At 42.2% G+C, this 26,800-nt stretch overlaps 1 protein-coding gene across 2 annotated transcripts in view; it reads left to right on the plus strand.

Moving 5' to 3' along the window:
• The window catches only part of Sbf2 (SET binding factor 2), a 426,994-nt gene extending 407,420 nt beyond the window's left edge, over nucleotides 1–19,574 (plus strand). For both annotated transcript variants that reach the window (XM_046438075.1, XM_046438076.1), the window contains 8 exons: nucleotides 5,713–5,839; nucleotides 9,739–9,866; nucleotides 10,811–11,044; nucleotides 12,079–12,183; nucleotides 13,561–13,754; nucleotides 14,441–14,528; nucleotides 16,828–16,959; nucleotides 17,885–19,574. In XM_046438075.1, coding sequence (XP_046294031.1) covers nucleotides 5,713–5,839; nucleotides 9,739–9,866; nucleotides 10,811–11,044; nucleotides 12,079–12,183; nucleotides 13,561–13,754; nucleotides 14,441–14,528; nucleotides 16,828–16,959; nucleotides 17,885–17,983 — 1,107 coding nt within the window. In that variant the 3' untranslated portion in view covers nucleotides 17,984–19,574. The remainder of the gene's footprint in view (nucleotides 1–5,712; nucleotides 5,840–9,738; nucleotides 9,867–10,810; nucleotides 11,045–12,078; nucleotides 12,184–13,560; nucleotides 13,755–14,440; nucleotides 14,529–16,827; nucleotides 16,960–17,884) is intronic.
• Nucleotides 19,575–26,800: the final 7,226 nt, after the last annotated feature.

Consider the following 26,800-nt stretch of genomic DNA (forward strand, 5'->3'; position numbering starts at 1 on the left):
TAGTTACAGAAAAACATTTCACAAAATATAACATCTGTTTCTTAAACAAAATTTTTCAGGAAATTAGGAATAGAGGGGAATTTCCTCAAAGTAATAGAGAATATGTATTTTTAAAAATCTACAGCTAACATTACAATAAAACAATGAATGCTTTTCCCTGAGATCAGAAAGAAGATATTGATGTCTGCTTTACCATTTCTATTCAACATTGTATTGAAGGTCCTAACCAAGCACTAAGGCAAGAAAAATAATAATAATAAAAGACATCTACATTGAGAAGAAAATCAGACTGTCTTTATTCATAGGCAGCATCATTATCTATGAAATCTACAAGGAAAAAAATTATTAGAATCAGTGAGCATAACAAGGCTATAGTACATAATCAGTATGCAAAAATCAATTATATTTCCACATACTGGCAATGACTCATTGAAATTTAAAAATCAGTACCATGGAACTTGAGATGAAGCTTAGTGGTAGAGCACTTGCCAAGCACTTGCCTAACACATGTGAGACCCTGAGGTTCACTCCCCAGCAGCACCAGAAAGAAAAAAGGTATCATTTACAATAGCATCAGAAAAACATAGAATAATATAACAAAATATGTTAAGGACCTGGACACTGAAAATTACAAAACATCCCTGAAATAAATTAAAAATATTTAAATCAAAAGATATCTCTTTTTCATGGGGTAGAAGATACAACATTATTAAAATGTCACTTCTCCACAGTCGGGTTTATCTAAGCAATCTGTGTAGTCCCAGTGTCTCAGAAAAGCTATTTATAGAAATTGGCAAGCTAGTTCTAAAATCCACATGGGAATAAAGAAGACCTAGGATAGCCAAAACAACTTTGAAAAACAATAAAATTAAAGGACTAGCACTATCTGATTATAAAGTTTTAGTAATCAAAATTTTGATCATTGGTGTAAATTAGATAGATTGATGAAACAGTTTGTCCAGAAATGGACTCAACACATATCTGTGAACTGTTACTTTGTCAAAGATAGAAAAGCAATCAGTGAAGAAAGGATATCTTTTCAATAAATGGTATCCTAACAACTGGATTTCCAAGGGGTGAGGGGGATTCCCCTAGCACCTTATGAAAATTTATTCAAAAATACCATAAAACTTCTAGAAGAAACATAGGAAGAAACCTTTGTAACCTAGGGATAAGCAAAAATATAAGAGAACAAATTGATAAATGGGACTGTGAAAGTTAAAAACGTATTCTTTAGAAATCACTTAAGAAAATGAAAAGACAAATCACAGAGTGGGAGAAAACATTTGCAAAGCTATATCTGCCAAAGGACTGTGTTCAGAATATATAAAAAATTCTCAAAACTCATTAAGAAAACAATCAAGCGCAAGAGCACACGCTTGCGCGTGCTTGTATTCTCTCTCTCTCTCTCTCTCTCTCTCTCTCTCTCTCTCTCTCTCCAAATGAGCAAAGCATCTCTACTGACTTAATAAAAATGGACTAATGAGAAATAAACACATGAAAATATTTGACATTGTTCTTTTGTTAGGAAATAAAAATTGTAACAGAATTCCACCACACATCTATTCTTCTTAATGAATGAAAATTTTAAAACTGACCAAAGTTTTTTTCAGGGGTATGAAGAATTGACCATAATACTACCATTAAGAATTATAAAATAATGGAACTATTTTAGAACAGTTTGGCCTTTTCTTTGAAAGTTAAACATACACCAACCATACTAATCAGTCTTTTGTACATAACTCTTCTTAGCAGTTTTATTTATAATAGCCAAAAATCTGCCAGGCACCGTGGTGTACACCTGTAATCCCAGAAGCTCAGGAGGCTGAGGCAGGAGGATTGTGAGTTCAAAGCCAGCCTCAGCAACATAGCAAGGCCCTAAGCAACTCAGCGAGACCCTGTCTCTAAATAAAATATAAAAAGGGCTGTGGATGTGGTTCAATCCCCAGTACCAATTAAAAAAAAAAAAAAAGCCAAAAATCTGGGGGAAAAAAAACAATGTCCACCAACAGGAGAATGAATAAATAAATTGTGGTATATCTATGCAGTAGAATGCTACTCAGAAATAAAAAGGAATGCATTATTGATAACCCAGCAATGTGCTTGGATCCTGCATAATTATTCCTAGTAAAATGAGGCAGACAAAAAGAATCCATACTTTCAATTCCATTTATATAAAGTTTGAGTGCAGACCTACCTACAGTGGCAAAATCAAACCAGTGTTTGGTTGCCTAGGGAGCGGGAGTACAGGAAGAGGCAAAAGGGACACAAGGAAGTTTTTTTGATTGTGTTGATTGTGTTGTGTCTATATATGTCAAACTTTATCAGATTGTACAAAGTAATTACAGTCACTTATACCTCATTAATACTATTTACTACTAAAACAGAATCTTGTGGTAAACAAACCTCTAAACTCTTAATCACCCACCCATATATCATAAGACCTTAGAGAAAATTGTCTCTGGTCTAATCTCCTTTCTTCTATTAAAATAATACTAAATAATCAGTGCAGTTCCAGCATCAGCATATTATGGACTGTGCCTTTTTGGATACCACCTGGTATGGTACAGCAGAAGAGTACATTTGTCCCACTTGACAAGGAAGAAAAGAAGCCAATGTACTAGACAAACTGAGTGCCTAGGATATTGGATTAAACAGACACAGTGATTTTTCTTGCTTACTGAAAATCCAGTCACCAGATTTCATTTTATGAATTCAATCAGCTCTTCATTTCTCCCTGCATTATGGTAGAAAGACATCTCAAAAAATTTCTTATTTCTTAATATCACATTCCAAATGTGGTATCTGGGTACTAATCAACCCAGCATCCAGGCACATCTGACTTATTTTTTCCACTGGAGAAATTCTTACATGCTTTTTACTTCAACTGTTGCTGAAGAGTGAAAAACAAAGTTGATCTGCATCTTCTTTTCCATTTCTAGTAGACTGGGCCATGAACCTCAGTTTAGGGGCAGATTTTTCTTTTTATCTCTTTTTCAATCCCAGGCAGTTAGCAACTGCAGGCTCCCCTGTGGCACACACACAAGAACAAACACTTATCCCTTGATGCTAAGTACCAATTCCAATCCTAGAAGGGGCAGTACCAGAGGCTTCAGAAAAGTGACCTCTCTGACATAATTATGGAGGGCAGGGTTTGTGGTGAGGCCAATCCTCAGTATAGTGGTCTGTGAAAGAGGTTTTTTTCTACTTGTAGAGGAGGCTTGTGGTCCTAACATGATCCCTGAAATGCCTATAGGTTCATCTTAAGGTCACATTCATTATCGTTTCCATTCTACTTTACTTCAGAAGTGAGTTTTCAAAATTATATTCCTGAGCATATTAACTATCAGAACCAACAAGAAAAGACACAGTTGTGAAGCAAGAGGTTTCTATGGAAATAATCATTGAGAAAAGTGTTATTTGGGGCTTAGTTTAAAAAGGTTTTATAAGTGTTTCTAGAACTAATTGTAGACTAGGTCAATAGAAAAAAAAAACCCTGAACTCTTCTTCCCCAGAAACGATCTGAGGGCTGGCTTTAACTGCAGGTTTATTCCAGGCACTGTGGGGGCAATTGTCCTTTAAGTGTACCCTGCCTGAGTTTACTGTAGATTTCTCCTCTCAGATGATTGGCAGCCAAGTACCATCTTCAGTTGCCCTGTCTCCTTATCTTTCTGGGCTGCCACTATCTGATCATCCCCCTCTCCATCATGTGTACACTGGCTCCATGGAAGATGACCATTGATTGCAAACAAGGAGCTCAAACAAGAAAGCTTTATATTGCAATAAAGGATAGGTTAGGGGGAGACTTGAGTCTGGGCACCTCTTAAGGAAGTGAACACCAGAGAACTAGGCCAAGTGGAATTCTAACCCAGGGCTATCTTCTAGTGTACTTGTATATCAATAGGGGCAAGCATTTGAATGAGAATTATGTATTAAAGGACATGGTTGACAGTTGATACAAACATCTAACAAAGCAAGGAAAGAAAATATTTTGTGTTTATTTTTCCTTTATGGAAATAGAAGAAAGTATTACTAATTGTAATAACCACTTTTTTTATTTTTATGCCCAGAGATAATGCTGCAAGGCAGTAATGTTGAACCTTAAATGTGCCAGATTGACTTAAGTTTTATTTAATTATAACCACAAACTCTTCAAGTGTACTTAGACTTTATAATTGTTGCTCATATACCATAATCACAGGAAACCCATGGTATCTAATCCCTTCATTTTCACTGATGAGAAAACTGAATACAGATGTTTATAATTCTAACAGTCTAGAGGATGACACACTACCCAACCATGGAGAACCAGGCCGGGAAACAGCCTCACTGTATGCAGGCCTGTTGCCTAGGTTGCAGACTCTCTAATCTTCCTAAAAACCAATTTATTTTACATTGCTTACATTAATCTAAAATTTTAGATTAATGAAAAAGCCAATAGGAAAATTTTGTAAAAAAAAAAAAAAAATACTTTGCTCATCACAGAAAACTAGGTTTTAAAATGCCTACTGTTCTGTTGGACAATCAACATATTATACACATGGCTGCTCATCTCAGCTGATTGTATGTGGGTCTGTATGGCCAAATTAAACATGGAGAGGAAAGCTAACATTTATTCATTTGAAATAGCTCTTAAGCAAGAACAATTATGATTGGAACTTAACCAATTTCAGATGATCATGAGAGATTGCTTGAACATTGCAGCAGCAAGATCACCCAGTGGACCAGGGAGTGTCACAAGGTCATTATCCTGCCTTCTGCCAATATAAGAAGGCTCCATAGCATCTGAATATAGCTGGTCTAAAATATGCTATAGACATGCGGTGACCCAGTGACTTCCAAACATTGCTTTGCCCTCTCCCTCTCATATCTTTCCTTTGTCCTTGTTCCTGTGTCCAGTGACCTTGCTGCCTAATTTACAAATGAAAAATAAAGTTAAAAGGCATAAGCTCCTCCCCCTTCCTTTGGCATATGAACATACCTTTACCTACTCCCCCATCCCTCCTTGTTTCTAAGGTTGTTCCTATATCTGAGCCTCTTCATTCTTGCTTTTCCAGGGCCTTACTCTCTTAGTTATTATATTAACTTCTTTCTCTAAAATTGTTCTCTCTACTGGCTCCTTCCAAGTTGCACACGTTTTGTTGTTGTTGTTGTTGTTGTTGTTGTTGTAATTGTTTTTTGTTTTTGTTCTTGTTTTTTGTCTAGAAAATATCTCTTACTTTCCCCTTAAGCCACCACTTTCTCTTCCCAGTTCTCTCATTACCAAAATTCTGAAGTACAGTTTTTCTTACATTTCACACTGTAACACCACAAATGCCTGGAAAGCAAGAACTCTAACTTTCATTACTTTCTGTCAGCATGCTTCTCATGGTGTAGTGTGGGAAGTGGACACAGACTTGAAACATAACAAATCACGATTCCCATTTGGACTCAGTAGTTACTATTGAGTAACTTAATCTTGCTGATCCCAAGCCTCCTCAAATGTAAAATGATAGCAGTAATGCCTGTCCTACAATGGTGCAAAAAGTAAATAAGATTTTTTATAAAACCTTTCATATGGTGGCTGGCATATAGTAGATGCCCAGAAGAGCACCTGCTTCCCATCTCTACCCATAGTGGAGATTCATTTATTGAATGAATAACCCAGTGATGATCTCAGCAGGCATTTGTTTTTTGTTTTATTTGATTCTTACTCTTCTTGCCTTGTTTCAGGTTCACAACCAGTATCCAGCTGAGTTTGAATTCAATCTCTATTACTTAAAGTTCTTGGCCTTCCACTATGTATCTAATCGTTTTAAGACATTTCTGCTGGATTCTGACTATGAAAGATTAGAGCATGGTACGTATTTATATGTCCTTGTTCTATCCGTTTTATTAGTTTTGCATGTTTTTAATGAAAACTCTAAACCAGGAATGGTGGCACACACCTGTAATCCCAGCGGCTCGGGAGGTTGAGACAGGAGGATCATATGAGTTCAAAGCCAGCCTCAGCAATGGTGAGGCACTAAGCAACTCAATGAGACTCTGTCTCTAATAAAACACAGAATAGGGCTGGGCATGTGGCTCAGTGGTTGAGTGCCCCTGATCTCAATCCCTGGTGCCCCCGCCCCCCAAAAAAACCTCTAATGATGTAAGTACTCCCAAATGAGACAGTTAGGAGTTACGGTTTTACTACAAACTATCAATGTAGAGTGGATATAAACAACTGCAAGATTCTGAGATTGTGGTCTGTGTTAGTTCTTAAGAACAGCAGATGCTCATTCCTCTGTAGCACCTTTGTAAAGTTAAATCTGCTTACTATTTTGATACCTCTAAGTGATACCATGTTAGGAAAAATGTTTGACTCAGTTTTTTCTTCCAGTGGTACACTTTGATAGGAAGGGTTACATGACCTGTTTGAATAACAGCTAACACTGGAAACTCTGAAACAAATAAACCAGGGTTAAATTCCATTGCTGCCAATTACCAGCTGTGTATTTTGGGGGAATTGGGTATGTCTCTGAGCTTCAGCTTCTTCATCATTAAAATGGGGACAGTTATAGCCCACCCTTTAGGACCATGATGATAACATGAGGAAATAGTTGTAAATGTCTTAGCACAGTCACTAGCACATAGTAAGCACTCATCAAATTTTAAATGTCACTATCATTACTATAATTTGTAACAGTTATAGTAGTAGCACAAAGTAGATTCTGAAAGCCCCAGTGAAAACATTTCCCAAGGGGATTTTATATTCTTCTTTTGTTGTTATGGAGCCGGGAAAAATACACATGACTAAAAAAAAACGCGATATTCAGTACATTAGATGTACTAGAATATTCACAAAGAGGACTCTTAGTGACAAAATATTTACTGATGTTCTCAGTTTAAAATCTGAAATTATGAAATACTGTTTTCCAGGGTGTGCTTATTACAGTTGTCTAGTATGATATTTCATACTTTTGGTAAGGGAGACAACACTGGTCAGACCACTTCCCATCCTGTTTATACTTTCAGACCTTTGTTGACTCATAGAATTGCCATTCCTCACATCACAATAAGAAACAGAATTTCTTAAGAACCGTGTCTTAGAAAGATATTCATTACAGCTAGTTAACAGCTGCATGGGGCCTGGTCTTTAAGCCAATTGATCTGTGTGACTGAGGGGGTCACCAGTCACTCAGATTGTCACTGAAAGGAACAACATATTTTAATATTGTTGTGAGTAAAGTACAGTTGTACAGAATAGTTTGTTTTGATTTTTGGTTTTTTAAATAAGGTAGTTTGTTTTGTTAAATTAAGCTTAGTAGCATATTACCTTTAGCCACATGCAGATGTGGCCAAAACCTTCTTCTGTGGATTATGACTCTCTTCATTAAAAAAGCAACAAAGCCTACTGTACTGGTTCTCAGAGTCAACTGAACATTAGAATCACCTGGGAAACTTTTAAAACTCCCAGTGTCCAGGCAGCACTTCCCAACAGTTGAATCAGAATCTATGATGATGGAGACTGGACACCAACAGCTTTTTAAAGCTCCCATGTGCTGCTAAGGTTGAGAACAACCACTGGCCCAGTGAGGAGAATGCCAAACTAAGGCAGAAAATGATTGGGACACTGTGGAAACTACTTCATCTCACCTTAAAAGACCACTCTCCAACCCCTCAGTTTCCTCTTCTAGAAACTGGTCAAGGATATTTGCTTTCCTGTCACACAGAAAAAGATTAATAAATAAAATGAAGTGAATAGAAATTTGATATGTATTGAAAGATGATCATAGTTGTTTGATATGATAATTTTGTGTCCTAGATATGTTTTCTCTTAAGACACATAATTGCATTTAGAATCCTAGAGTGATTATTGAAGGGTCCTTAAAGTTCATTTGCCCAGTCATCTCTCTGAATAGATGGGCTACCCAATAGCCACTCACCTAATTAGCATCAAAGAAGCCTGGTTTTATGTCTCCAGTCCAGACTGGGCTACCTACTTTGGAGGCTGTTCCTGCTGTGTTTGGGTGGATGCACTAATTATCAAGCGTACACGGTAAAACATCATTTAGGAACAGCTGTGGCAACTACCTCCACATCCAAGATCAACAATTAGAGAGTAAGGCATCTCAGCCAGAGCTGGAGGAATTCATCAGTCATAATACTTAAGATTTCATCAGAAAAGCCTGAACACCATGAACTCTCCTGTGTCCCAGAAGGGTAATTTGTTGATTATTATATACTGGATTATAAAATTATAATTTGATAGGATCTGACACTAGTGCCTGATGCTTCAAATTGTTCTTTTCTTTCTTTCTTTCTTTCTTTCTTTCTTTTGTTTTGTTTTGTTTTTGATGTTGATGGACCTTTATTTTATTCATTTATTTAAATGTGATGCTGAGAATCAAACCCAGTGCCTCACACATGCAAGGCAAGTGCTCTACCACTGAGCCACAACTCCAGCCTTCAAAAACTCTTCTTAAGATGTTCCCTATATAGTGTACATGCTGCCCTAAGACAGTCATCTGGAAGGCCAGATCTCACACCTTCTCTTCCAGTTTCAGCTCATTTTCCTCCTATCTACATAAGTATCCAAAGTCTATTCCACCTGGAGCTAACTGCCCCACAGCCCTTCAATATAATCCTTGCCTCCTCCCAAATGGAGCTGTGAAGGGACCTTAAAAGTTCACTCTCCAACCCATAGAGTAGTCTGAATTTTGAACACTGGACTAACTTGGAGAACTCCCAAAATGAATAATATCTGGGGACTGTCTCAAAGATCCTGATATAATTGAACTGGAGTAGACTAGAGCGTTGGGGTTTTTTCTTTTTTTTTAAGCCCCTGATTTTTCTAATGTGTGACGAAGATTGAGAACTACTCCACTGGACCCTGCATTTATAAGATAGAGGGGAGAGAAAAAAATTAGAGAAGAAAACATTCATTAGTTTTGGAGGCCCCATGTATTATAGGATTTCACATAGCCTTGGACTTGAGGCATTCTTCTCTGATAAACTGGTAAAATGCTTGTTGACTTTTGACTGAGTCATTTCATTCAAAGCAAGACAGCACTGCTGAGACACCCTTCCTGGACCTTTACAGAAATCCCTCCTGTCTCACCCTGACACATCTTCCTCCTTGGTTTTTGGGGAGTTTTTTGTTTGTTTTGGGGGGGTTTTTTGTTTGTTTGTTTGTTTAAAGGCTCATGTGAGCAATCAAGTGACTTTTGAAAGGTACAAAAGTGAAGTAGTACCCTGAGTTCTGCTTTCAGGTTACCGAGTGATATAGAACATGACCTTCTGTCATCCCAAGTCTCTGTGACCATAATTTGCATATATATAAACTACTAACATTTTAAATGGCTTTGTTAATAAACAGCCAACAACTTTAAAAGGAAAAATAAAATTATGTTTTTAACAGAGTTTCATCAGATAAATTCATAAGGTCTTCCATTTTCTATTAAAAAATGTATAGAATGTCTCCTGGTAGGACCTCTATGATTATAGATGCAGATTTTACAACATAGAGTGAAGGAGAATAACTTCCTAGGAAAACCTTGCCTATGTTTTCCTTCCACTTTGATTTGTTCTCATATAGCTGTGAAGTTCCTTTCATCTTTAGTTTTCAGTTATCTTCTAAGGTTTCTGCACATATGTTGCTGTTTTTAGAGTCATAAGAAGTGTTTCACTTTTTCATCTCTCAATGCATCACACTTTAGGCAAAAGTTAATGTATTTAACTTTAATTTTGTTGGATTTTTTTTTTTTTAATTTACAGGAACTTTATTTGATGATAAAGGAGACAAGCATGCCAAGAAAGGAATTTGTATTTGGGAGTGTATTGATAGAATGCACAAGAAGAGTCCCATTTTTTTTAACTATTTATATTCACCAGTGGAAATAGAGGTAAAGTAAGAAATCATTTGTGTTTCATTTTCTAAATATTTTGTGTTAAAGTTTTCCTTCGTTTTAGTGTATATAAATTTTTATAAATATTTGACAAGGTTTCATGCCAAAAGCTATTTTAGTTTGGGTTTGGGTTATGATGGAAATGGAGAATGAATGCTAAATTCTTGCCACAAAAATTAGGATCTGGCCCCTAAAGTCTAGAAAGGATGTCAGAATCAAAGAAAGGCAAATTCTCTTAGGTGGTTTAGGCTGAAAAATCTAAAAGCTTCAGGAAAAGCTTTCCAAGTCCATCTTACCAAACCCATGGAAATACTCCTTTGTGATACAGAGATTTTTGGTGCCCAATGCAAGAAGGATGACGTATCTCAGGACAACAGTGTTTTGTTGTGTGCATCTGTATGATAAGGCTCTAAGATGGAACAGGAGCATTTGATAGGCAGTACTATCCTTATTTAGGAGCAAAAGAAGTCCCTTCCCTGGGTGCCCTGCATTAGAATCCCAGTTGTACCCTCCTCCCCTCCCAATTACCTTGGAGTACAAGAAACCAAGGCACATCTCTCCTCATCTAAGCCATGCTCTGGGTACCTTGAAATTCCCAAATTCAAGGAGTTTGGCTACTCACCAGGCTACTTTTCCCAGTCTAGGCCCAAGGTTGGTGTGAGAAGTAGCTCCTCGGCAGAGGGAAGACAGAGTCTGTACATAAACATTCATGCAAGGCCAGGATGGGAGGAAAAGCTTAAGCCAAGGACTGGGAGCAGAGGCTAGATCCCCCAGTGCTACCACTTCCTAGGGTACAATTCATCTTGATGTATGACTTTTAATGTTCAGGTGAATGATACTTGAAACTCCATTTACATGCTTGCCCAGGCCCCTGCAAATGTTAGAAAGCTTGGGGTACTTTGGTCAATATGAAACTATATTTCAGAATTTTCTTTAAACAGGCCCTGAAGCCCAATGTAAACATCTCCAGCCTCAAGAAGTGGGACTACTACACAGAGGAGACCCTGTCCACAGGGCCTTCATATGATTGGATGATGCTGACTCCCAAGCACTTCCCCTCTGAAGAGTCTGATTTGGCTGGAGGAGCGGGGCCCCAGAGCCAAAGGAGAACAGTGTGGCCATGCTATGATGATGTCAGCATCATTCAGCCGGATGCTCTCACCAGACTTTTTAGTGTAAGTCAGCTGTGTGCAGGCACACAGGGCTCACCCTGGGAACACACGGGACCTTAGGAACCAAGCAAAGCAAAGGCTGGCTCATAAACTTCTGAGCATGGCTTTCCTGGTGTCATAGGTAGCACTCCAAAAATCTGAAGAAACCAGACTTGCTCCCCTATATCAGTGGGGTACAGGCTTAACCAATGAAAAGATTTTCAATAAAAGTCAGCTTCCTGTATTTCAAGGAAGCAGTTGACCAAAAGGAGTGATTTGCTCCTTCTGAGAGCAGCTGTTTTAGCTGCCCAAGCATCCTGAGTCAGGCCTAGGCTATGGCTTTTGTGGGTGCTTTACTTCCTCTGGTCAGAAGTGTGGGTAGCTGATGGCCTGATGGGACTGCTGCCAACTACCTTCTGCAAGGAAAATTCTGGAGCACAGCCATCCTGGCAGTAGCTACCCTGAGGAATGGTTTTGAGTCCTCATGTGGTCCAGACGGTTCCTAAAGAGTGCTCTCCCTCTGGTTTTCTGGGCAGGTACAGTATGCAGCAGTGATAGCACTGTACCAGACCCCTATCAGAAGGGAAATCCGTCTCTTTGGGCATTTCTTGGTTCATTCTTTTCACATCTACTTTGAGTCATCAGAGTTGAGGGGCTCCTCTGTCAAGGACAGACTTCACATCTATCTCAGCCATTAGGGTTAGGACACAGGCCCAGTGCTTGACCATTTATTTTGCCCATCAGATTTCTCATGGGTTGCCCAAAGATGAAGGTGAATAGGATATATATTTTATCTCTTGCTATTTAAGCCTGTATTTAAAAAAATAACCTGATTATGAGTCCTGATAGATCATCTTCATCACAGTGAATCATACCAACTCATGCGCCTACCACTCTTCCTGGCTTGGGAAACCTCTGAGGCCCCACATATATGACTTTTTTTTAACTGTCCTCTGCCATGCTGCTCATCTAGGCCCAATACAGAGGAAATATGGCTCTGGGGCACATCCTGACTTCTATGAAGTACTGATCTGTCAGAAAACTTCATTTATTTGCAGGAAATTGAAAAATTAGAGCATAAATTGAACCAAACCCCTGAGAAATGGCAGCAGCTGTGGGAAAAAGTAACCATGGACCTTAAAGAAGATGCAAGAATAGACCGGGTGAGTTGGCAGAGCCCCTGAGGAGCTAATTCTTAGCTTTTGAGGGTACTAGGTCAGGTGGGACCCACTGCCCTGCCAAGGGGACTCTGGATTTATGGCCAGAGGGAAGATGGAAAAGGGAGGGGTCATGCCCTGGGGGTCCAGGGCAGAAAGTTCAAAATGAGTGAATACTTCCTGAGTATCTCACCATACCACAGTGACATAATACTTAATGTTTCAGGGCACTGAATCCAGGGAAAATTACTGGGTTCTTTTCTATCCCGGTGTCACTGTGGTTTCAATTGATCTTCTACCACATGAGGGAGGAGGGGAATGCCAAGGCCATGTTTGCTCCAGAGAAATAAGCATAGAAAATGAAAATATTTTAAAATGACAAAATAAGCTGCTTTCTGTTCCTCACACTTCCTTTTCTGTTTCTGATTTAAGAAGCATTTATCATAGAAATGTTTTTAAACCAAATACTCTGTTTTCTGCTTCTCACATCCCATTTCCTGTTTCTGATTTAAGAAACATTTATCAGGCACATAATATGTGCAAGGGACTGTGCTTAGTAGCAGACACATTCACATCCTGTCCAGTCCACAGTGAGGAGGGTCCTACCTCATACATGAGGAAGCAGGCAGAGATCTCACAGCTAGTAATTGGTAGTAACACCATTCAAATTCACATCAGATTGATTCCAAACATATCAGAAAGGAAATTAGAACAGATGAGTATTCACAAGAGCAATTCAGAAAGGAGAGGTCAAGAGGAGTGGAGTGAGAAGAAAACCTTTGGTAAGGAGGGACCCTCCAGGCTCTGTCTCGAGCCTCAGCACTTAGGTGCTGATAGCACATAAGCCATGGGCAATGCCTTTATGCTTTTTTCCTCAGAAAGATAGTTTCTTGATATTTTTCTGATTATTAAAGTAAGGTATTTTTTAAATAAGTCACAGCAAGTTATAAAACAGAAGATGAAAATCACCCATAATTTATAACTTGAAATAAACCACTGTGCTCTCCCAACTGTTTCATCATTCTAAGCCCACAGACAAAAGCGATTGACTTTTACATACTGTTTTTTAACCTGCCTTCTTTTTTACTTAATGTTGGCATATGTGTCCTCTATTTGCCACCATGTATAAGTCAGCAGCATCATTTTAGTGACTGTCTAGAACATCATGTACAGAAATAACATTTTAACTGGTCCCTTGATAATGGATATTAGAGAGTTTACAGTTTTTATTTTTAAACAGCCCCAAGATAAGTGTCTTTGTACATACATCATTGCTCATAGTCCAGTTTTTTCTCTTGAGATAAATTTGCATAAGTGAAATGATCAGGTCAGTTGCTTAAAGTCTCTATAAAGCTTTCTTAGCACCTGTTCCTTTGTTTTCAGCCCCAAAGATACCCATCAGGGTCCCCAGGAATTGTGTCTACGAACCTACCTTCCTATCAGAAGAGGCCTGTGTTGCACCTCTCGGACAGTAGCATGGGCGAAGAGCATAATGCCAGCATCTCCCCATCCAATGGGGTGGAGCGAAGGGCAGCCACCCTCTACAGCCAGTACACCTCCAAGAACGATGAGAACAGGTGATGTGCTGAGCTCTGCTGAGTCTGCTAAGACTCCCCTTGCTGCCCTAAGCTAATCCACAGGCCTCTGTGACAGCCTGTGCACTACAGCCTTTTGTAAACTTGAAACAGATTAGCTTGAATTCTTTTTTTTTTTTTTCCTAAATGCTTTAGATTGTTCTTTGAAGAGGAAAAAAATGAACCTTACAACTAAAAATAATGCCAAGAGGTTATAGTTATTTGTGGTTGGTTCCTGATTGTTATTATCTCATGTCTGCCAGAGCTTTTGAGGGAATGTGTGTTAGTCAGCACTTTTTTTTGTGGCACACATAAGAAATCCAGCTCATGCTAGCTGAAGCAAAAGGAATTTACTCACAGAAACTAGGACAGCCAAAGGCATGCTGGTTTCTTACACAGTGTCTTCAGGCTCTGTCTGTTTCCAACTGTGCTTTTCTCTCTGTGTTACACTAATCCCAGCATAGCACAGAAGGTGGCTGTTAACAGTTCCTAACCTCACAACTGTGATGAGCCCAGCAGAAAAAGGCAGTCCCTCCCCAAAGGTCTAGTACCAAATTCCAGGGAGAATTCTGACTGTCCTTTTTGTGGATCACATAGAGGAAATAGAGACCTAGCAAAAACAACAGATGTCTCCTTTACCACATTTTCTAAGTAAAAAATCAAAATTACTTTGTTGTCATTTCTCCTAGGTCCTTTGAGGGAACACTTTACAAAAGAGGGGCCTTGTTGAAAGGTTGGAAACCACGTTGGTTCGTTTTGGATGTAACAAAACATCAGGTAATACTGTTAACGCCAGAAGAAATTACTTCTGTGGGGCTGGTCTCAATCCCTGGCTATTATTTGGCTCTCAACAAACAGATACATTCCTCATGTACAGATTGCTGTCCTAGAGTCTCTCAGATGCAGCCTGGGGGCTCCTCCAGGGCCCCTGATTTCCCTAGTAACCTTCTGAGGGAAATTCCAAAGTAGAGGCACATTCACTCAGAGGCAATGAATTGAGTCCAGAGCACTCAGAGAGCACAACTCTTTTTAATGCTTGAAAATCTCCTGTGTCCGCCCTTAAAGCCCAGGTCAGGAAGCACTGAGGTCTCAGCCTGTTGCATGTGTACCATATGCACAAATAAGCCTGTGCGCGTGCCACAGAATTCAGATATCTTTCATCCTCACAGCAAACATCTAGCCATGACTGAGGGTGTTAAGTTACTCAGGAGATGTTTACTGCACCCCACTTCTGTGCCCATCACTGTACTGGTTACTGAAGAAGGCATTGCTATCCCTCAAAGATGGTAGCAACAGGAGAGGGGAGGGGAGGGGAAGAGGAGGCCCTACCCAAACCTGGAATTCACAGTGGTCAGGTATTAGACTTGATCTTGCTGACCACATTAGGGAACCTTCTTCCATTGTTAGATTCTTAGCTGTTATTCTCATAACTAAAGATTATTAGCCTTAGTGTCATAATCTTTGCTCCAGGGGTTTCAAAGGAGAGAGATCCATACTCAAACCTCCCACCTCTCCTCTCTGCACCTTTTATTACTGAGAGCTATGTGGCCTCTCCTTATGACCAAAGGCCAGACAGCCTGAGGCAAAGGGTCGGTGCTCATTCTCACCTATTCATCCAGGCAGACTTCAAGAAAGTACTGAACTATTACCCTCTAATGCTCCCATGGGATCTGCAGCTAGAAGATGATTATATTTGGGGCCCACTTTTTCCTCTGCTCAAGGGGTTTCGCAAAAGTTACAGAGTCTTTATTCGATAACTTATTCTCACATATACAAATGGAAGCCCCCTTAGGGAGACTGTACTTTAAAGGTGTCTCTGAAATCATAAGCCTACACTGTGCAGAAGAGTCCATTAAATCACTAAATACAACATAGGAGAATGTTACAATTTTTCCATAATTTAAAATTACACCAAATTATACTTGCATTCTTACCAATATTTTGGATTTCTTTAACATGAAAGGTAAATAACTTTTCCATTTAGCTCTGCTCATACCACTTCTGAGTGGAGAGACAGAAAAGTCTGAGGCCAGAACAGCAGTGACAGAAACAGCAGACACATTCCTGTCATGCACAGTGAAATCCACGGGCTGTATTTCACCAGCAGGCTCTTTAACTTTTAAAATGTTTTTTTCTTTCTTTCTTATTCCAAAACCAATGCATGTGTTATTACACCAAATTCAGATATTTCATAAAGATCCAAAAGTCCCCAATGCAATCAAGTGTTAAGCTGTTGTGTTCTACAGAAATTATTTTATATCTATATGCCGTTTGGCAAACTTGCTTTTTAAAAATAATGTATCTTGAACAATTTTTCTACCAGTTTATAATAGAAGTCTTCCTTGTTCTTTTTGGAAAGCCATCTAGCATATTCTATTTTATTGGTGGTTATTATTTAATCAACCAAGGTTCCACTGAAAGAAAAGGACCTCTTTTCTGATGCTAAGCTAATGAATGCAGTGGGGAAGAAAAGCCCTTTATTTCTGTGTCTGTAGGATAACTTTGTAGAGCTGGGAAAGATGTTCAACAGACACAGACATTTTCAGTTTTAGTTGATATTGCCAAATCGTTTTCCACAAAGATTTCTAACAAATTATATACCCATTAACAGCATTCAAGAGACCTCATTGTCTTGCTGGGTATTATCAGCCATTTTTAATATTTTTCAGTGCAAATGAAAAGTGAAATCTTAGTCGTTTCATTTACTTTTCTCTGATCAGCAAAGTTGGTTATCTTTTCAGATGTTTATAGGTCTTTGACTTTCTTCTCTGACTTGCCTTTTTTTGTACTAGCATAGGACACTAAACCCCTTTGTTATATGTTGTATATTTCTTAATGGTTGTTAGCTCACTATTTTTTATATGTAACATATTTACCTGCTCAAATTTCAAAGAAGTTCATGCATCTTATGCCCACTTCCTTCTCCCAGCACTGGTTCTTCCTAGAGTCAATCAGTGTGTATTTTTTTTGCAGATAAAAGCACAAGACAGAGAAAACAATCAGATACATTTTGGAAAGCCATGCCATTTTCCCTTTCTATGTCTTTCACATCCTATCTGATTCCCTTTGATTCTAGCTGCGATACTACGACTCAGGTGAAGACACGAGTTGTAAAGGCCACATTGACCTGGCAGAAGTAGAAATGGTCATCCCTGCTGGCCCCAGCATGGGAGCCCCAAAGCACACGAGTGACAAGGCCTTCTTTGATGTAAGTTGATCTTATTTCTCTTTTGGTGATTCAGCCTGCACATCATTCCATTGGCCTTCAAGACACTATGGGGCCCCCAGAGCAGTTGGTGGTGACTGCAGAGGAGTAACAGACCTTGGCTGTGGGGAGTACTGAATTTGAAATCAGCACTGTGAACCCAAGCCTGACCTCTCTGAGCTGTCCATGCATCTCAGATGCACACAGGGAAGCCAACAAACTCTTTCAAAATGCTATTAGTCATCTCAGTAACCCTCACTTTCAAGGACAGATGCCGCTTCCTCCATATCCAGTGGTCTTTCAGCTTGAACCTCCACAGAAGGCTGTCCTTGGTCACACATGATAATTGTCTGCCCTAATATCTTCAGGGGCCTGAAGGTGGGCCTTAGGGCATTTTATGGGCCACAGGACAGAAGGCGACTTGTCTAATCCCTGGAGTCAAGCAAGTCTTCATAAAAAGCAGAGGTCATATTCCAGGGTCCCGATCAGGCCAGGAGACCATTTCCTTGTCTCTTGGCTTCCATTATGGCCCCAATTGAAGAAAAGGACACAAAGGCCAACTTCATAATAAGGATGACTCTTGGGCTTTCCCCCTGAGCTCCCTCACCTATACTACATTGGTGTGATATGTGAGAGAGGCCAGAGACTCCAGCCAGTTCTGATCCTTACCCCCAGTCAAAGGTGGCCCCAGGAATGCATACAGTCTCTCTTGTGTCCCCAGTACCTATCTATTAACATCCCCTGTGACTTTGGGAACTAGAAAAGTAAAGAGACCATAAAGGCAGTGACAGTGTGGTAATGGAGAAAGAAAAAATAGAGGTGCTGGGGCAGTATGGAAAGGAAGGTTACAAGGATTGATTTGCCACTTGCCAAAGCCATAAAACAACCCTGCCCTTCATCTCTGGTTCTCTGTCATTTGGTTTTTTAGCTCAAGACCAGCAAGCGTGTGTATAATTTCTGTGCCCAGGATGGACAGAGTGCCCAGCAATGGATGGACAGGATCCAGAGCTGTATCTCTGATGCCTGATACGTTGGTCAACCCAAGAAAAAAGAGGAGAGGAATTCCGGCTGCCAGATAGAAAAAAGGCATGAATCCTTGAAGAGCAGGCAGCGAGTCATCCCAGGGCATGGCCTTCTCCTGCCTGGTCTTACCCAGGCCCTCCTTACAGCAGTTACTACGTCCATTTCACCTGAATGGGTGTGTCACACAGCCTGGTCAAGAGCACCAGGCCCTTCCTATGTCTTGCACTGAATTGTTCTAACAGGGTCTTAGTGGTTAGGGATCAGAAGAATTCTCCTGAACCTGCTCTCATCCATCCCCTAGGCAAAATGGCCACCACCTACTTGAGTCCTTTATGAAGGTCCTTTTTGTTCTCCAAGGTCATAATTTCCTTGGAGAACTCTTTAATAAGCAAAAATCAAAACCCTCCAAAGATCATCTTACATCCTACATAGAGTAGGTTTCCCATCAAGACACCTACTCTTATGCCTGACCTTTGAGATGCTCAGTTCTCTGGTGCTACCAAAAGGTGCTTCCTTGGTCCTTGCTCTGCCATTGAGGTTCCCAGTGAGAGACATTATTGATCATTAACAGGCAAAGAGGGAGCTCACAGGATTATCCTGATAGAAAAAGCTTGCCCAGGGAATGATGCAGCGATGACCAGGCCAATGCAGGAAATGCTGCTTCCAAAACACAGAATCCTCTAGACTAGAGGTGGTCCAAGGATGCAGGGCCTGTGTTCCTGTGTGTTCTTCTGCTCCCTGACAGCTTCTTACACAAAATAACATGCAGAAAGCTGCATGCACTAACCCACAAACCCTTGCACTGAGCTCCTAATCAAGTGAAGATGTTGGAAAGATGGCAGCCAGCTACTTAGAGCCACACACCCCTGACAAGCACATGCTGCGGCAGGGCTGACACCCACACAGCACTTCTGCACATGAAAATAAGAACTGCCCTTAGGTTCTCTTTATTTTGACAACCTTGTGTTTGTTCATCCTGAGACCCAAGGATCCTGTTTGCTCTCGGTGAGCAGGAACAGCCTCTGCTGCCTCAGCTGCTCTGTTCTAGGTAGCTCCATCACTGCGTTTGTTTTGAAATGTTAATATGTTAAATACCAAACTAATATTTCAAAAATATGTATATATGATTTCTATATCTTTGTTTTTCAGATAGCCTGCTTATAATTTAATATAAAATTAACTAAACTGATTCATTCATAAGATTTTAGTAATGAAAGGTTCCCTTTCTAAGAAAAAGCTACTTTGTAGGTTAAAATAAGTCAGATTTTCAAATTTAAAATTGCCTATACAGTAGGACATAGAAATGTGTTAATATATAAGAAATTGGGGAATAATAAGAATGAAGGACTTTTTTATCATACTCATTTTATAAATTTGCCACCTGTGAAAATGGTTTTGCACATTATTTGTACTTTTCTTTGTATATGAAATAATTTTTTGTACTTTGTAAAATATGGAGCCCATTGTACTTTCAGCAATTTGAGACTGTACACAGTGCTTCTTTTGTAACTGGATTATTTTAACTTTCATGAAGGCATTACATGCCTTACATTCACTAACCACCTTGAATTAAATTTATTTCTTAAGAAACAGCATCCTTCTTGGACTGTGAAGTGACATTTGTTCTGCAGTGCACAGCCCTCCAAAGGGAAATGTTCAGGCCTTGTCATGGAATGGAAGGTTCAAGGATAAAAAATAGCCCACTTGGGCCTTGGTTCTGCCAATGTCATTGCTACCCTTTGCTCGGGAGTAACAGATGCTGGACACACTGTCCTGAGCTTCTGGGTTCTGGACACTCTTCTGCAGTGTTTAAGAAGACACTTCAGGCCAATGTTCTCACTCCCACTGCCACCCTACCACCTGCTCTCCTGAGCTGTGAGAGACTGGAAGAGTCCCTTACCTCGTCTGGGTCACAGTCTTACCACCTATGGTAGGTGACCATTTGTGAAGATTTTCGGCATAAGCCATTGGAGTCTTGCTGGGTAGCAGACTGCTGCTTCCGTCAGCAACACAAAGAGTGGTCAGGGATTTCAGTTCTGGTCGATCTTCCTCTGGCTCAGTCCTTAGAGTTCCCTCATGTAGCCAGCAGAGAGGCCCCTTCTCACCTCAGAGCTGGACCTTTAAGGAGACCTCCCTGAACCAGGCAAGAAGACCTCCAAGAGCCACAGGGGCCCAAGTCAAGGCATTGGTGTCTCCCTCCTTGGGCCTTCAGGCTTCCTCAGTCTAGAGGTCACATGTGACCCAGCCAAGAAGCCCCAAGCCTCCTCCCTAATGGCCAACCCTGGGACATGCCACTGTACCCTGCTCTGTCCCTGAGGTTCAGTCAGGAGGGAAACATCTGAGACTGGGGGTTGAGCACAAGCCATATGTACAGTGTCAGTACCTGGATGCCCTTCATTCCTTGGGGCGGAGCTGAAGGGAAGGGACACTGGGTTCCAAGGAGGACAGACCCTGATTTGTGCCTTGCAACAACCTGTAGCAGGCCCCTCCCTACCTGGAAGAAATGCACAGAGCAAGAAGTACAGTTGGTGGCATGGCACCTTGATGGCCATCGATTCAGAAGCTCTCCAAATCTCTGTTCATGAGTTCTTATAACCCAATGCTCTCCATCCCCTGAAGCTGAAGAGCCCAAAATCTCCCACCCTCTATTCACTTGTTCTGTCTTTCTGGTGACCAGCCCCCATCCCAAAGCTATCGAGGGGCCCTACCCTAAATCATCTTACAGCATGAACTCAGGTGGGGTTGAAAAGGGCACATTTTAAATAACAAGACAACAGAGGAATGTTTAAGAGTTTTAGCAACTGTGTCCTAGGAGCCCAGGACAAAGACCAAATTTTTTTTTCATATACCTCATGTTTTCATAGCAATGTATACTGTAAGCACATATTTCAATACAACCATATTTCCACGGCTATCATTCTAGACAATAGATTTAGAGCAATTAGCCTGCTCTTAGCAGAGCCTGCAGTGGGAGAAGCTGGGTTCCAGTGCTGGCTCTCTTGTAATTCACTCTGTGACCTTGAACCAATCCCTTCATTCTGCTGTGCTTTGGCCTATGAAATAAAAGACCAAGGGGTTGGGGGTGTAGCTCAGTGATAGAGCACATACAGTCCTAGATTCAATCCCCAACACATACACACAACAAAAATGAGGGATCCAGATGGTCTGTCACATTGTGATTCCAAATGTTTACCTTGACAAGGACTCAAATTCCAAACTGAGATTTAAAAGATTTGCTGGAGAAAAATAAATAAATCAGTGCTTCTCCAATGCTAATGCTCTTATAAACCATCTTGTTAAAATGAAGATTCTAGGGCCTGGAGGTGGCAAAACATGTGCTTAGCATGCACAAGGCCCTGGGTTCAATCCCCAGCAGCAACAACAACAAATGATCTTAATAATTAAGTCTGGGCTGAGACTTGACCTTCCATAGTTCTAACAAGCTCCTGGGTGATGCATTTGCTGCTAGTCAAAAGAGCACACAGGTAGTAACAGATGTGTTAGTCTCAGTCCTCTGAGAAGCAAGTGGCAATGAGAAGGAAATGAGGGGAAGAGCAAGAGACCACAATGCAGATGTGACCCTTGGGTCACCTTCCAGGCATTCTGGTTAGGTACTGCCTTTTCTGACCACAGAGCCTCTGTCAGCACTATGTTCTAGGGCCTTACAGAATGCATGATCCAAAGTATGGAATTCCACACAGCATAGCATTCAACGATGATTTATGGCTGCCACCAGGGCACTTTGGATTCTTTGTGTCCATAGGCCAACAGACATGAAGGGGAGTCACCCTACTGCCAGGAGTAACTGACCTTGATGAATCATGGGCCCTTCCATGATGGAAAGAGCCCAAGGCAGTTGGCTTCCTCAAGGAGTAGAGCCACACTAGGGGTCAGCATCGGCCTCTCTTGCCAAACCCTGGACATTCCAAGGCAGGAGTGTCTAGGTTTGCCTTGGTATGTGGGAGTCCTTGCTGGGGACCTCTGTCAGCCCAGGTTTGGTTTTCCGCCACTCCATAGGAGAGCCATTGTGCTGGTTCCCACTTGGCCGTTGATGAGGGCTAGCTAATGTCAGCAATGCAGGTCATTTTCCTCCCTTGCTTATTCACTGCTTCCTCTGTGTTGGGTGCTTTCAGGTGAGCATTAATGTGCTACAAAAACACCCAGCATGCTTTCCCCACACACCCACCTCCAGCCACACACCTCTGCCACACCACGGCTCATCTCCAGTCTTCCAGTCCCCTGACCGAACAATCAGGCAGTATAGATACCTACTGCTTTGGACACTTCTTCTTGCACACAGAGCAGACAGCCAAGCACTCTGCTCACTTCTCTACCCCTGGGGGTGAATTTCTCCTGGACAATCAGGGAGACACTGTCCATCTTCACCACATTCCCATGTACCAAGTAACCCATCAGTAAACAAGGCCCAGGCTTTTTTTTTTCTTAGCTGGTTACACAGGACCCTCCATATGTCTTAAGTATAAGGGCTGTAGGGGACAGGCCCTGGCTACCTCCTCTGATCCTGCAAGTTCAATCCCAGCTGCAGTATTTCTATCTCACAATAGACTCTGCCAGGCCCATCTGACTTTACAACTTGATGCCTCTGACAGAACTCAGCCCATAATAGACAATTTGGGGCTTCCCACTTGGTATTCCATAGACAGTGTTCTGTCACCACCAGGGACTATTTCTCAAAAGGTATATAGTCACTGGGCATGGTGGTGCACATTTGTAATCCCAGCAGCTGGGGAGGCTCAGGCAGGAGGATCATAAACTCAAAGCCAGCCTCAACAACTTAGCAAGGCCCTAAGCAACTCAGTGAGACCCTGTCTCTAAATAAAATATAAAAAGGGCTGGGTTCAATCTCCAGTACAAAAAAAAAAAAATTATCTAGTCCTCTGTTGCTGATGGCGCAGCCTTGCTGCAGGATCCCAAAGGCCCATGTTGTGATTTTGAGTTGGGACTCTCCATCAGCTCCCTGCTACATCTTTCCCCTTTATCACTACTGACATCTCCAACACCACAGAGTCTGCCAAATCATATGACCAACAGCAGGGCTGCTCTCACTGCAGTCTTAGGCTTCCTCAGAGCCTTTCCTGGCAGGGCACCCAGGTTTCTCTGTCACCCAGATTGACATGTTGCCTCGGACCCCAAAGGAGGTTGCCAGGCACCATGCTTTCTTCACTGTGACAAGAGATGCAAGACACGGTGATTTCTTTTATGTAGGAGGAGGTATCCTAGCACACCCGACCCCTGGGCCCTTAAAAACTTCAATACAGAGGCAGCTCCTTGAATCTCCGTGGCTTTCACACAACACACTCGACTCGATCTCCTGCATAATCAGCACGATGTCACGGCTACAGTGAATCAATGTGATGATGTGTGGGATGTCCAGAGGGTCCTCCTCTCTTCGGATGGCACTGTAACAGGGGGAAGAGAGTTGACACAGCTTGAGGCAAAACTTCTGACAAACACTGTTGTCCATCCCAAGTGAACGTGAACTGTTTCTGATCCTCTTCTCTAACTGTAATAGGAAAGAACACACTTGCCAAATGGCTGCATCCACAAACCCAAAGCCTGATTCATCTTCACCAGCAATGATTCTGCCTCTGACGCAGCAGTTACAGGCAGGGCTCCCCCTTGGGTGAGCCTCAGGGGGTCTGCAGTCTTTCTCCAGGGCCCATCATTTTTCTGCAAGGGTCACACTGATAAATCAAATGGAGGACTGTTAGGGACCCCTAACCCTTCATCCTTTAAATTGTTCATGATGGCATTAATCTCTGCCACACCCTCTGGGATGAGATGTCATTATTTTTATCTACTCTAAAATGTGGCAAGAGCCACAGGGTGAAGGAGAAGGGAGAAGAGAGTTCCAGAAGTACCCACTGGGGAGCTGGAGTCGTGGCTCAATGGCAGAGCACTTGCCTAGCACATGTGAGGCACTGGGCTGGATCCTCAGCACCACATAAAATAAATAAAACTGTGTCCATCTACAACTAAAATACATATATATATATATATATATATATATATATATATATATATATATATATATATAAAGTACTGACTGTCCCCACTTGGCCTTCTCTATGAAAGCTCTTACCTAAGAGACCAGGGATTACTCCCACTGTCAAAGAGTATCAATTCCAATTAAATCCCTGGGTGCAAGGAACTTCTGGGTGAGTGTGAGTGCCTTCTCGGACCCAGTGGGCCCACAATGAGCCAGACTTCTGCTTATTACCTGGCCCCTGTACTGACCAGCTTTCTACCACTATAACAAATACCCAAGATAATCAACTCAGGAAGAGAAAAGGTTGACTTGAGCTCAGTTTCAGAGATTTTGCTCCCTGTTCTATTGGCCCATGGTTTGGGGTGAGGCGGGGGTGGGCGAAAGAGCAAAACCACTCACCTCTTAGATGGAAGGAAAAGACGGGGAGGAGGGAGCCAGCGTCCCATTCTCCCCTTCAAGAACAGGCCCCCAATGACCTGGGGGGACGCTTCAAATCCAATTATAGCAGCCCTTCCGAGGGACCATGATCATGCTTTTAGCTCCAGATATTAATGTCAACTCAAACTCCGTGTCTACTAAACTTCAGGATATGAATAACTTCAGCCATTTCCCCTTTTCTAGTGAGCAGTCATGCAAATCAGCTGCAGGTCCCTTTGGGGTTGGGGGGAGGAAGGGCACTGAAGAAATCATGGTAGGTACTTGCTACGATTTGGCAGGGCCCTGCCTCCTGAAGAGGGGTACATCTCTTCAGGGGGTGGTTCTCTTTCTGGAAATGAGCTTAGGTCTGGGACCTGAGCCAGGGATTGCAACTTTCCATTGTCTCTGCCTCCTGCTCTCCATTTCTGCCTTTATTTTTGTACAAGAGTCTTGGTGGATATCGGTCTAGCTTGTCCTTAGGGGCTCTGCACTCCATTAACCCTGTCTACACTTCGTGTGGGCCAAGCCCTGTGCCTTCTCCCCAGTAATGGCCAGCCTTGCCTAACATATTCCTGCAGGTGTTCTTGTTGCATGTGATTGACCCCCGGGCCTCCCGCGTGCAAGCATTCCACCCTAAGCAAGGGCTACGTCCCCAGCCCCATCAGCCCCACCAGCCCCACCAGCCCCACCATCACTATTCATTTGCAGCCCTGGCAAGGGAGCCCAGTGCTCAAGCATGCCAGGCGAGCATTCCAGGTCTGGGCTACACCCCAGCCCTCCTCAGCTTTTTTTGATTTCCTCTCTGCTACCCCCCTGGGGGACTCAGGTATTCCCACCTCACTGAGGGCTGGCTATCACTTGTGCCAAATTTCTAAAAACCATTCCTGCAAAGAAGGCTCCATTCCGGCTGCGGTGATAACCCTTCCATCTCCAGAAAGCAGCCTCCTGTCCATGGCTTGTGGTTTATCCAGGGCACATTTCAGCCTTAACCAAGCCCTCCCCAAGTCCAGTCCCAGGAGTACTCGCTCCCCTGGCTCCTGCAGCATCCCCGGGATTTAATTCTCACTATTCTTTCACAGTATAATCTCTTTTCTTTTTTTATTAGGCTCAGCACATCCCAAATTATTCTGGAATTCAATCCTCATTAGTGCCCTTGGCAGCCAGAAGAGGAAGTGGGGCAGCTCTGGGAGGTGCAAGGGGCTGAGGCCTCGCAGACCACTCAGCACAGCGCAGGCTCTTACTAGGAGAGAGGCTACTCCGTGGCTCAGAGGGCCAGGGAGTCTGCAGTGCTGCATCCTTACTTCCTGTTTCAGAATTCCAGATCTTCCCCACCCCAGTCCCCTAGGGTGACTGTAGCACCAACAATTCGATCTTAGCTGCCTCTTGGCGGTGACCCCTGCTCCTCAGGGATTCTTCGAAGCCTCCGCAGAGCTCTCTGGCTCTCACACCCCTTTGAGGAGCCTCCTCATTGGCCCTCACAGACACAGAGCTCACGGTAACGAGGGGATGTTTGAAGGCGCCGTCCCCCCCATAGCTCTGCAATGCCTGCATCATCCCACCAGCCACAGCATCCCTTCCCTTGGAAATCTCCCCCAGGTCACTACTAGCGAAATATTCAGCATTCATTCTGGGGCTGCATGTGTCAACCTTCTCTGAGCGAGAAGGTTCCACATGTCCCTCTGCCACCATCCTCTCAAACCAAGAAGCAGATACCAAGATGGGATTAGGTGTACAAAAGATTCCTAAGAAATACCTGTGAGGGACGATGGGCAGAGGGGGCCCTCAGATCTTGATGTGTGAGCCCTGTGAGGCTCAGGGCAAGGGGAGGAAGCTTGTGGGGAATCAGGTAACCGTAAGATTCAAGAAAGCCACAAGACCAGAAGGGAGTCCTCGGGCCAAAGCTGTCCTTGAGGTGGGGCTGGGGGAGGTCTGCATCTCTCAAAATAGATGTGCCTTAGCCATTGCTGGGAACAGTCCACAGGCCACATGCAAACAGTGATGGACATCAGAGCAGCTGGGCCATCGGATGGTAATAACCCTCACAGTCTGACACCTGAGCGGTGCATTCCCAGAGCCACTCCAGAGGTCTAGGGATTTATCTCCTGTGGAGCTCTAGACCCAAAGGAACAGAAAGGTGAACATTTTCTACCGGGGGCCAATTTATACTGAAACTCCTAGCTCAATCCCTAACTTTCCGGCCTTGGATGGTTCCTAACGTCTCTGAGCCTCATTTTCTTTACCTGTAAATGATAAAAACTAAAATGATGTACAGATGGTCCCCAACTTAACCATGGCTCAATGTAATGTTTTTTGTTTTTTCTTTTAACTTTATGATAGCACAAGAGCAATAGGAATTCAATAGAAATTGCACTTCAGACTTTGAATGTTGACCTT

Source organism: Marmota monax, unplaced genomic scaffold (genome assembly GCF_021218885.2).
Source record: "Marmota monax isolate L192 unplaced genomic scaffold, Marmota_monax_Labrador192_F-V1.1 WCK01_AAM20220418_F8-fsc00061, whole genome shotgun sequence".
In the NCBI taxonomy this organism is placed as follows: domain Eukaryota; kingdom Metazoa; phylum Chordata; class Mammalia; order Rodentia; family Sciuridae; genus Marmota; species Marmota monax.